The 12,899-nt window shown below is 34.6% G+C and overlaps 1 protein-coding gene across 9 annotated transcripts in view; it reads left to right on the forward strand.

The window, feature by feature from the left end:
• Positions 1–12,899, forward strand: part of ANKRD12 (ankyrin repeat domain 12) — a 79,422-nt gene that overhangs the window by 51,510 nt on the left and 15,013 nt on the right. For all 9 annotated transcript variants that reach the window (XM_023754245.1, XM_006089283.3, XM_006089281.3 and 6 more), the window contains one exon: positions 5,107–9,806. In XM_023754245.1, the coding sequence (XP_023610013.1) occupies positions 5,107–9,806 (4,700 nt within the window). The remainder of the gene's footprint in view (positions 1–5,106; positions 9,807–12,899) is intronic.

Genomic DNA, 12,899 nt, shown 5'->3' on the forward strand with positions numbered 1-12,899 from the left:
CAGCACTAAGGATGTCCGACTGACAGCTTAGGCCCGCTACCCCCCGAATTTCGTGCACCGGGCCTCTAGTATTTAAAATAAAGCTATTAGTGCCCTGGCTGACTGGCGTGGTTGGTTGGAATGTCATCTCATACACCAAAACGTTTGCAGGTTCAATTCCTGGCCAGGGCACATACTTTGGTTTCAGGTTCCATCTCCCATTGGGGCACATATGGTAGGCAACTGACCAATGTTTCTCTCCCTTTCTCTCTAAAAATCAATAAACATCCTTGGGTGAGGATTTTTTTTTTTTTTAAAGTTAAAATCTGTTGCAACTTTCAAATAGATAATACAGTATTATTAATTATAGTCACCATGCTGTACATTATATCTTCAGAGCTTTTTCATCTTATCACTGGAAATTTGTACCCTTTGACCACTACCTATTTTCCCCTTACTGGACTTTTTTATTTTCTATAAATTGAATTGCTTTATAGTCATGAATAAGGTGTTTTTAATCTATGTTATTTCATGTACATATGGAATATATAAATCAAGGTATTGTGTATCTAAGATGTGAATATTTCAAGATCAAGCAAAGAATAGACAAATAGCACGTTTATATTTGAAATTCAACTGTAACCTCAGGTGGGTATGTTTAAAGCATTGTTACTGCTTTTTCTTTTTTGTTCAAAGCCTTTTATATGTAAACTAACAATAAACCTCATTTAATACCATACTTTATTTTAGATCCTAGATATTGTGTCAGAGTTGTTTATTTAATCGTGAAACAAACATAGAAGTGGAAGGTATTTATTGAGGTCTTATGAATGATCACAAATTATGGCTTTATCTTCCTGGGTGTTTGTATAGTTCATCTTGACTATATTTAGTGTCTTTTATGTACTCGGAAGTAATATGGCATAATGGTTGTTAAATACCAATTTTGGAGTAAAAAAAATTGGATTTGAATACCTTGCTCTGCCACTTACTAACTGGTCAGGAAAAAATTTTTTAACATTATTACGTAGTCATATTCTGGGCCTATAACAGTGATGGCGAACCTTTTGAGCTCGGCGTGTCAGCATTTTGAAAAACCCTAACTTAACTCTGGTGCCGTGTCACATACAGAAATTTTTTGATATTTGCAACCATAGTAAAACAAAGACTTATATTTTTGATATTTATTTTATATATTTAAATGCCATTTAACAAAGAAAAATCAACCAAAAAAATGAGTTCGCGTGTCACCTCTGACACGCGTGTCATAGGTTCGCCATCACTGGTCTATAAGGTAGATACAAAGATGAATAAGACAACTTATAGACTTGCATAAATACGGTGTTCATTTTAAGCTTTTGCCAAGGATAATTTTCTTCCACATAAGTTGTAGAAACTCTTTTTAAATCATGACATAATGGCATTTTATTACAGTTAGCACATGAAATAGTTTATGTAATTGTGTCCCCTCTTCACTATCTCCACTCCCATTTCCCTTCTCCCTTCTTTGAGGAATACTAAAAAATATTTTATGCAAGTGGTCATCAATTATGAGTAGTGCTTTTATTTATAAAAATATAAATTCCACCAGATATTAATATAAGAAAATTATTTCTTGGTTCGTTCTATTTCTTCTCTCCCCTCATTACCCTCCCTTTTCTCCTCCATGAAAAGTCCATATTTGTATATATGCTTTTTGTTTACTTAAAAGACTAATGTTTTCCACTGCCCTCAGTCTAAAGGACCACTGACTTCCATTGTAACACTATAATAAGTGAAGTGCCTAGAGTTAGCTTGAATCTTCATGTCTTTAATCTTCTGGTACAAAGTTAAGCAAATATGAAAAATTCTGGAATTCAGCTTTGGCCTTTTTAAATTAATGTGTGCTTTATTGAATAAGGCAGTATTTGATGTTAAACATATATTTTATTTAAATATTTTAATTTAATGATAACATTTTTCTCTTTTTTTCTAGGCAGTGAGTTAATATTTATCACATTCATAGTATGTGTCAGGATATGCTAGGCACATTACATTAATAAGTTCATTTAATCCTCACAGTAACCCTATGAGTTAATCCCTCATAACAGATTACTGACCTATTAAGTGACAGAGCAAAGATTTGAACCTAGAGTTAATGGCAGAACCTGTATACATTTAGAGTCAGATGACCCTAATGTCAGCATATACCTGCAGTATGAATTTAGTGTGTGTTTATTTGACTTAATGATACCTGTTATGATGTATGCTGAGACTACAGTCTTCATTATATTTGAGTGTAGCACCTTCTGTTGGGCAAAAGGGTTCTGAAAATGAAAGAAACTAGCTGGTGGGTTTTTTTGTTTTTTTTTGCTATAGAGTCTACCATTAACTAATTTAAAATCTTTGATGAAATGATATATGCTCATATATAATGTATTTCTGAAAATATTTTGCATCTTACCTGATTTTGTTCAGAAAATTAGGAAAATTATATTTAAAACTATAGTATATGTATTTAAGGGTTTTTGTTTTATTCTGTACAAATGTTTTTACTTTTATTATAGAAACCTTTGAATATTTGCAAAAGTAGAAATAGTAGTATTGTAAGCCCACATATTTATTATTCAGTTTTAATAGTTATCACCGTATGTTCAATCTTGTTTTGCCCCTCACAACTCTACATACATTTTTCTACATTGTTAAATATCTATGATATTAAATAATTAGAGGCAAACCGAATGTCCTGTCAGTAGAAAAATCAGTTTAAATGATTACATATTAATTCAAGGTAATACACTGCCCTTAAAAACAGTAATAAAGAAATGTAACCTCAAAAGAAAATTTCTATGATCTGTTAAATGAAAAGAAAAATACATGAAATGGTATACATGCTGTAATTTGAGCTGCTTGTTTATACCCTTAAATTCTACCTGAAATTTTTATATATCCTTTATACTTTAGTTTCAATGCTATGTTTTTGAGAAGCCTGCTTTCATTCTCCAGTTCTCCCAAGCAGACTTTCCCAAGTACACCCTTTGGACCTAGTATCTACTGCCATTTTAGCAATTGGCAGATTATATAACTGTTAAGGGGCAGGACTGGGTTTTTTCATCTTTTCACCCCTAGCACTGTGTGCCTGGCAGAGCATAATTAATATTTAAGACTCATGCTTAGTGTAGAACTGATATTTTATGGGATATCCAAAGGAAAAAATTATTCCCAATTTCCAGTAAAACTAATCATTTGATGAGAAACAGAATATAAATAGAATAGTTATATATAAACGTAAGAATTAAATCCTTGAAGACTGCAAGTATGGAACTCCTTAAGAACAAATTATAAATAAGATGTTAACAGAAAAAAATAACATCTGCTGTATAAGTACATATTTTTGTATTCATTTAATCAAGGACCAAAATAAATACTCCCAAAATAGTTGTTCCTTTTTTGCAACATAAAGTTTTGTAGTTTGCTATTATGTATTGCAATATTGGTAATTGGGAATGAAGAATTATATTTTTTTACATATGTACGAGTAGTTAAAATCCAAAAATGTTCTTTTTTTATATCATGTGTCAGTATAACTATATCACTCATTGGCATTTAGTAATAATATTGTCTTAGAATATTACCATATCGTCTCCAAAAACAAGGTTGTCATCTGTCTAGAGCTCCTCTATAGTAGTGCCCAGTAACTTTATAGATTCTCCGAAATACTTCTGGAATTTAAATTTTCATGTGAAGCAAATATTTGAGAGCTAGATCACTTTAGAGGAAACAGTATATTACAATAAATTTTTAATTTTTTATTAAATACTTAGCAAATGAAGTTTTATCATATTTGGAATGATTTTTTGTATTCCCTTCCCTTGGTCAGAGGCCTCAGTTTTCTTTTTTTTTAGTTAGAGACCTGGGTTTTGTTTTCAGTTAGAGGCCCATTTATGCAAAATACATTTCAGCTAAGAAAAGGTGCTTGCCCTGGCTGATGTGATTCAGTGGTTAGAGCATCAGCCCACACAAGGAAGGGTTGAGGGTTTGATTCCAAGTCAAGGGCATGTATCTGGGTTGCAGGTTCAATTCCTGGCCCCAGTCAGGGCATGTGCTGGAGGCAACCAATTCACCTGTTTCTCTCCCTTTCTCTCTCTCTGTCTATCTGTCTGTCTCTCTCTCTCTCTGTCTCTCTCTCTCAGTTTTTCCCTCCCTTTCTCCATCCCTCCTTTCTTTCCTTCCTCTCTTTCTTTCCCCTTCCTCCTCGCCCTCCTTCCCTTCCACTCTCTCTAAAAATAAATGGGAAAAATACCCTTGGGTAAGGATTAACAAAAAATATGCTATGAAGTAGAATCTAGCAGTGCTTTGGCTATATTAATGCAAAAGTTTGGATGCAATTAAATTTTCACGCACTTAATATAAATATATGCTTAAAAACAGGAGTTGAGCCTGTTATTTCCTTTATTGTACATATATATTATTATTATCAAGATTACTATAGATAAGAAAATTAAGGAATAGAGTAGCCTTCTTCAGATTGTGTATCTATTTGTCATACTCTTGATTATGGGGATATAGTTCTTTTAATTTTTCTAATTTTTAAAAACTAGATAATCATTTCTTGTATAGTCAAAATGATCTACTTTTACTTAAGTTACTGTTCTTTATGGGAACCACTTGATACCTTTATTAATAAAAATTCTGAAACATAAAACAATCTGTGATATTTACATAATTAAACCCTTTAAATCAGTGGTTTTTAATCTTTCTTTGCATCAAAGAATATTAAATTAAATATCCTTTCCAGAAAAACAGTACATATATGTAAAAATTTTATATAACATTAGTAGTCAATATTTCCTCTGAAATCCAGTCCCCTGCTTTATATTACATATTTCTGATACATGTATTGTAAATTCAGTATGTCATGTGCTTTTAGAAGTATTAAGGAATCCTATCCTGAAGTAGATTCTCTATAAAGCTTTTCCATGACACTGTAGCAGAGTTCTTACATGTTTTTTTGCATTATTCACATGTAATTCTGAAATCTTTTTCTGAATTGTTTGAAATGTTTATTGTATATGCTATGTTTTTCTCTGTCTTAGTTTTCTGACATTTGTCTTTCAACCAACAATAGATTTTTTTTTCTTATTCTAGATTCTGAAGAGGCTCAGTCTGTAAATCCTTCCAGTGTTGATGAAAATATTGACTCTGAGACAGAGAAAGACTCTATCATCTGTGAAAGTAAACAAATAATTCCCAAAGCACCTCTTTCAACTGCCCTTGATGAGTATGAGTTCAAAGATGATGATGATGAAGAAATAAATAAAATGATTGATGATAGGCATATTCTTAGGAAAGAGCTCCGAAAAGAGAATGAATCTGAAGTAGAAAAGAATAGCTTATTTGCAAAACAGGATAAAGCTTTCTACCCTAAATCATTTAAAAATAAAAAACAAAAGCCATCTAGGGTTTTGTATTCAAGTTCTGAAAGTTCAGATGAAGAAATTCTTCCAAACAAAAAGGTTTCTACTCCATGCTCTGTACCTGAAACATCAAATTCCGACACACAGACCAAAAAGGAATATGGAGTTTCAAATGAGCACAAACAGAAAGGTAAAGTTAAAAGAAAGTTAAAGAACCAGAACAAAAATAAAGAGAACCAAGAGCTGAAGCAAGAAAAAGAGGGGAAAGAAAATACCAGAGTAACGAATTTGACAATTGCTACAGTAGATTGTTCAGAAAAGACAAGAGAGGAGGGGAATTTTCGGAAATCTTTTAGCCCTAAAGATGATACTTCATTACATTTATTTCATATTTCCAGTGGTAAATCTCCCAAACATTCTTGTGGACTAAGTGAAAAGCAGTCAACACCACTAAAACAAGAACACACTAAAACATGTTTATCACCAGGAAGTTCTGAAATGTCATTACAGCCTGATCTTGTTCGCTATGATAATACAGAATCGGAATTCTTGCCAGAAAGTTCAAGTGTAAAATCTTGTAAGCATAAGGAAAAAAACAAACATCAGAAAGATTTCCACTTAGAATTTGGTGAAAAGTCAAATGCTAAAATAAAGGATGAAGACCATAGTTCAACATTTGAAAACTCAGATTGTACACTGAAAAAAATGGACAAAGAAGGTAAAACATTAAAAAAGCATAAATTGAAACATAAAGAGAGGGAAAAAGAAAAACATAAAAAGGAAATTGAAGGTGAAAAAGAAAAATACAAAAATAGGGATGGGGTTAAAGAGCTACAGCGGAGTGTTGAATTTGATAGAGAATTTTGGAAAGAGAATTTTTTTAAAAGTGATGAAACTGAAGATATATTTTTGAGTATAGAACATGACCCCCTAACAGAAAAAAAGTCAAAATTGGAAAAAAATATAAAAGATGATAAATCAACCAAGGAAAAGCATGTCTCAAAAGAGAGGAACTTTAAAGAAGAACGAGAAAAGATTAAAAAGGAAAGTGAGAAATCGTGTAAGGAGGAAAAAATAAAAGATTTAAAAGAAGAAAGAGAGAATATACCTATAGGTAAAGAAACGGAATTTAGTTCTTTAGGTATAAGTGCCAGTGAGGAATCTATAAGGTTACATTCAATGGAAAAGGAAATAGAAATTGAAAAACAAGAAAAGCACATAAAAGAAAGTAAGGAAAAATCTGACAAACGATTTCAAAGTAAAGAAAAGGACATTGAGAAAGCTGAAAGAAGAAATTCTGAAAAAGAGAAGAAAATAAAACATGAGCATAAGTCAGACAAAGACAAATTAGATCTTAGTGAATGTGTTGACAGAATAAAAGACAGAGACAAACTATATTCACATCATACAGAGAAATGTCATAAAGAAGGCGAGAAGATAAAAAATATTACTATTAAAAAACCTGATGACAGAGAGAAAAGTAGAGAAAAAACAGACAGAAGACATGACAAAGACAAACCTGAAAAAGAGAGGCACCTAGCAGAAAGCAAAGAAAAGCACATGATGGAGAAGAAAAGCAAGCAGTCAGATAATAGTGACTACACTAAATCAGAAAAAAGCAAAAATAAAGACAGGGAGGTAGATAAAAAGGAAAAATCTAGAGATAAAGAAAGTGTAAATATAAGTAATTCCAAACACTTTCAGGAAGAGAAGAGGTCAAGTATAGCAGACAGTAGTAAAGCACAACAGGAAAAAACATCCCTTAAGGAAAAAACAAAAGATGAACCTTTCAAAACTGATGGAAAGGAAAAAGATAAAAAAGATAAAGACATAGACAGATACAAAGAAAGAGATAAACATAAGGATAAAATTCAGCTGAATAGTTTATTCAAACTAAAATCTGAAGCAGATAAGCCCAAACCTAAGTTATCACCAGCTTCAAAAGATACTCGACCTAAAGAAAAGAGGTTGGTGAATGATGATTTAATGCAGACAAGTTTTGAACGAATGCTAAGTCTTAAAGACCTAGAAATAGAGCAGTGGCACAAAAAACATAAGGAAAAAATAAAGCAAAAAGAAAAGGAACGGTTGAAAAACCGTAACTGTTTAGAACTTAAAGTAAAAGATAAAGAAAAAACAAAGCATACACTAGCTGAGTCCAAAAATAAAGCGCTTACTAGGTCAAAGAGTTCAGAGTTGACTGAGCCTTATACCAAGGAGAAACAGTCTAAAGATGCTGTAAGTAACAGATCACAATCTGTTGACACCAAAAATATAATGAATTTAGGGAAGTCATCTTTTGTCTCAGATAATAGCTTAAACAGATCTCCTAGATCAGAGAATGAAAAGCCAGGTCTCAGCTCCAGATCTGTATCCATGATTTCTGTTGCTAGTTCAGAAGATTCTTGTCATACTACAGTAACCACCCCAAGACCTCCAGTTGAGTATGACTCTGACTTTTTGTTAGAGGGTTCAGATTCCCAAATGTCCTTTTCCCAGTCACCTTTTCTGCCAATTGCCAAATCTCCTGCACTTCATGAAAAGGACTTTGATAGCCTAGCTGAACTGCCAGAGCGGATTAAACCACCATATACAAGCAGACTTCCAACATCCCATCTCCGATCATCTTCTGTAGAAGATGTTAAACTTGTTATAAATGAGGGGAGAGCAACTGTAGAAGTTCGAAGATGTAGCATGCCATCTGTCATTTGTGAACATACAAAACAATTCCAAACAACATCAGAAGAAAGCAATCAAGGTGGCTTAGCTGTGCCAAGAGATATTTGCCCTTCTCCCAAATCTGAGGTATCCTCAAATGTGCCTGAAAGAGAACTTTCAAATGTATCAAACATAAATTCCAGTTTTGCCACCTCTCCAACTAGATCTATAAACAGCAAATATATTTCAGCTGATATAAATGTTATCAAGAGTTCTACTCCAGTGGGCACTTCAATGGACAGTCCTGTTCATTTAGAGCCATCTAATCAGGTTGGTGTGATCCAAAATAAATCATGGGAGATACATGTAGATAGACTGGACTCATTAAGCACCAGTGACTTCATCGGCCCAAATTCTAGTACTTCCGGTCAAGATTCTTCTGTTCAGGTTTTTTGTAATTCTGAAAACAAAATACTGAAAGAACAGAATACTGACTTTTTATGCCTGCACCAGACTGAACTGCCAGTAAACTCTTGTGCTCAGGATGCAGCATCCTTTCTACCTTCACAGCAACCAGGCTCTTTCCACAGCCAATCACTTTCAGATACTGAATCTATTTCTAAACATATGTCTTCGTCATATGCTGCCAATCAAGATCCAGGTATTTTACAACAAAAAAATGCAGTTCAGATTATCAGTACTGTTTTAGATACTGATAATGAATCTACAAAAGATATGGAGAATACTTTTGCCCTAACAGATGTTCAGAAGACAGATACCTTTGTTCCAGTGTACTCTGAAAACTCTGTTCAAGAAGCATCACCAAATTTTGAGAAGGCTAATACTTTGCCTATATTACCATTAGAGAAGGACTTTAATGGAAGTGATTCCTCTTCCCAGCTAAATATACATTATGCATTTAGCAAACATATATATAAGTCTTCCAATAGCCATGAAGTTGAAAATAGCACTTCTGATATTCAGGTTATTTCACACGAAAAAGAAAGCAAGATGGAAAGTTTGGTTTTAACTCATTTGAATGATAAGTGTGATTCTGATTTATGTGAAATTAATGCAGGAATGCCAAAAGGAAACCTAAATGAACAAGATAATCCAAAGCTTTGTCTTGAAAGTGAAAAGTGTTTGCTTTCCATCGAAGAGGAAGAATCACAACAAAGCACTTTATCATGTCTGGAAAACCATTCACAACAACCAGCTCAACCAGAAATGCATAAATATGGGCAATTAATTAAAGTAGAATTAGAAGAAAATGCTGAAGATGATAAAACTGAAAACCAAATTCCTCAGAGGATGACTAGAAACAAAGCAAATACAGTGGCAAATCAAAGCAAACAGATTCTTGCTAGTTGTGCAATATTACCAGAAAAAGACAGTGAATCTTCATCTCCTAGAGGAAGAATAAGATTAACTGAAGAAGATGATCCTCAAGTTCACCACCCACGGAAAAGGAAAGTGTCACGTGTACCTCAGCCTGTGCAAGTGAGTCCCTCTTTACTACAAGCAAAAGAGAAAACTCAGCAGTCTCTGGCAGCCATTGTAGATTCTCTGAAACTAGATGAGATTCAGCCATACAGTTCAGAGAGAGCAAATCCATATTTTGAGTATTTGCACATAAGAAAAAAAATTGAAGAAAAGCGCAAATTGTTATGTAGTGTTATTCCTCAAGCACCTCAGTATTATGATGAATATGTGACATTTAATGGATCATATCTCTTGGATGGAAATCCCTTAAGCAAGATTTGCATTCCCACAGTAAGTAAGATTACTTGATATACATCTGCAATGCTGTACAATAGAAATAATAATGCAAGTCACATGGAGTTTTAAATTTTCTGGTAGCCTCATTTTAAAACGTAAAAATAAACTGGTAAATTAATTTTAATATTTAACCAGCTGTATACATATTTCAAAATATAATCAATATGGACAAGTTATCATTGAGACCATCGATATTCTTTTTTCGTTATACTAAGTATTTGAAATCTGGTGTGCTGGTGTATCTACAGTACATCTCAATTTAACCCACCCACATTTCAGTAAGTGGTCAGTAGCCATATGTGGTTAGTGGTTGCCTTATTGAACAACACTGAGCTACAGTATTTTGTTTCTCATTACCTGCTTTTCTTTCTGTCCCAAAAATATGTTTTTATTGCTTTAAAGGGTAATTCCTTTATATGTGCTTTTGATTCCATTCAGTCCACTCTTCTCTGGAACCTTCCTCTATTACAATACTTCTCACTAGTATATTTTTCAATTTTCCTTCTACATTGGCCTATATCCCCCCATTTCGAACATATTTGAGTCTCCTTCATCCAAGGGAGAAAAAGTTACCCCTTGGTAACTCTGCCAGGTTGTCAAGCTCGCCCTCTCCTTTATTGCTGCACTCTTGGAGAGTAGTCTGTGCCTCCTGTGTCCTCTGCATCACTTCCTGTTCCCCCTTGACTATTAGGTATTGGCAGAGGTCACCAGTGAGCTTGCAACTGCCAGATCCATTGGCCTCTTTCTTTTTCTTTCTACTTGACTTCAATTATTGACATTGTGACCATCTTGGTCTAAATCAAATTCTCCCTCTCCCACTCCCACCCTGGTCTTTTGGTGGCACTCTTCTAATTCCCTTGCCCCACTGATGAATCCTTTCTCTCTTTTAATGACTCCTCTACCCACCCTTTAAACATCAGAGTTCTCTAGGAATCAATTATTTTGTCAGCTTTTTTCCAGTGTGGTCTTACCTATTGCTATGGTTTCAGTAATGTTTCATGTGCCAGTTAGTCCCAAAAAATTATCTAGCTACATATCATTTTTGTTGACCTCCAGAATCAAATATAGGTGCCTCTAGGCATCCTTACCTAAATGACTTTCCGATAACCTGTCATAGGAAGCTAACTTGCACATAAGCTAACTATGGAATTGTGTGTGAGAGACTTACTAGTTAGTGCTATCAGGAACAATACCTATAAGTGTGTGAGGGAAGCCAAATTGGGCAGAGCAAGAAGTTGAACTGAAATGCAGTTGCAACAATGACCTCAGCTGAAACCACAAGAGCTCTACAGGGATGGCCTTCCTGATAAGTAGCCTGCACTCAGAGAATAAACATAACCTTGGCCAGGCCAACTCACTTACCTGAAAGGTAATTCTTATAGAGGTACTCCAGTGAGAGCTGTCAGCCAACACTCCTAGATGCTGGGGGATGAGTGTCTCATTGCTGAAGCAGGTGGAAGGGGAAGATTTAACCATGCACCATGGCATTCACTCTGACCTCAGACTTCACATAGACTACAAGGAATGATTTCTCTCTCCCTCAAAAACACATCTTTATCCATTAGTGATGATACCAAAGTAGAAACCTACCAGTCACCAAATTCTAACCATTCTACCTTAGAACTTTCTGCAGAATCTATACCTTCTTCTATACCTGGCTTAGGGCCCTCATCATTATCTGTCATTTAGAACATTAAAAGAATTTTTTCACTTTTTTTTTTTTTGAGAGAAACATTGATGTGAAAAAAAAACATCTATCGATTGGTTTCCTCCTGCATTCTCCCTGACTGGGAATTGAACCCACAATCTGGATATATGCCCTGACTGGGATTTGAACCCACTACTTTCTAGTGTATGGGACAACTCTCCAACCAACTGAGCCACACCGGCCAGAACTTTTTACTACTTTTTTCTCTTCATGTCTTTCTGCTGGAGCATTTTCTTTTGTTAAATTTATATTTCTTTAAAAACAATAGAAAGCTATTTTCTTATGTAAAGATCTCAGCTGTGATTAGCTGACTTCCCGTCTTCTACAGCTTAAAATCCATATCTAAGTATAGCACAACCATTCACTTCATATTCTGACCCAAATCTACCCATCTGGCTTCATTTTCTTACTGCTACTTCCAAACTCACCCACTACATCAGCCAATCTGAATTCTTCTATGGAAATCTCTTGTTCATTAGTTTTGGTAGTTTGGCAGTGCTGTTCTCCCTGCCTGAAATGTTGCTCTCTTCAGGTCCCCTTTTATAATCCTCTTTCATGCCTTTGTTCTAAGCTGTGATGTCACCCCTGTATGAAATCTAGTCAAGGCAGAATTGCTTGTGTCTTCCTTATACTTCCCCTATAATATTGTAGATAACTGTTTAGGTGTCTGTCTCTGTCTCTCAGTGATAATTTTATTAAGGGCTAGGGCACTATCTCTTGTAGAATAGTTCCAAGTTTATCTTCAGCCATGAATACACTACTGATTTCTATAACCATGTTTCTAGCTGCTTCTAGACAGCTGAATGCCCCACACTATCCTTAAAATCAGTATATCTAGCCCTATATCTAGTGTTTCCCAGTGATTAGAGCATCAGCCCACACACCAAAGAGTCGTGGGTTCGATTCCTAGTCAAGGGCACATTCCTGAATTGCAGATTGGATCCCTAGCCCTGGTCAGGGGGTGTGCAGGAGGCAACCAATTGATGTGTTTCTTTCACATTGATGTTTCTCTCTCTCTCCTGACACTCCTCTCTTCCTCTCTCTCTCAAACAAAAATATAAATGGAAAAAAATATCCTTGGAATGATTAACAAAAAAAAATCATATCTAATACCAATCTTGTCTTATCTCAAAAGTGCTCAGTGGAACATATTTTAAGAAAAGCTGGCTTACAGACTAGACTACAATCTTTATTACTTTGCCCCTGCTGATCTCTCTATCCTCATATCCATCATTCTTTCCTTCCTGTTATGTTCCTGGGACTCAAGCCTGCTTATAATTGCCTCCAAGCTCCGTACTGTTTGTTTCATGCATTTGATTATACCATCCTCTCTTCTGGGAATTACCTCCCTCTTTTCTTTCTCTTTCCTTGTTCCCCAT

This window comes from Myotis lucifugus, unplaced genomic scaffold (assembly GCF_000147115.1).
Source record: "Myotis lucifugus unplaced genomic scaffold, Myoluc2.0 scaffold_58, whole genome shotgun sequence".
Lineage (NCBI taxonomy): Eukaryota > Metazoa > Chordata > Mammalia > Chiroptera > Vespertilionidae > Myotis > Myotis lucifugus.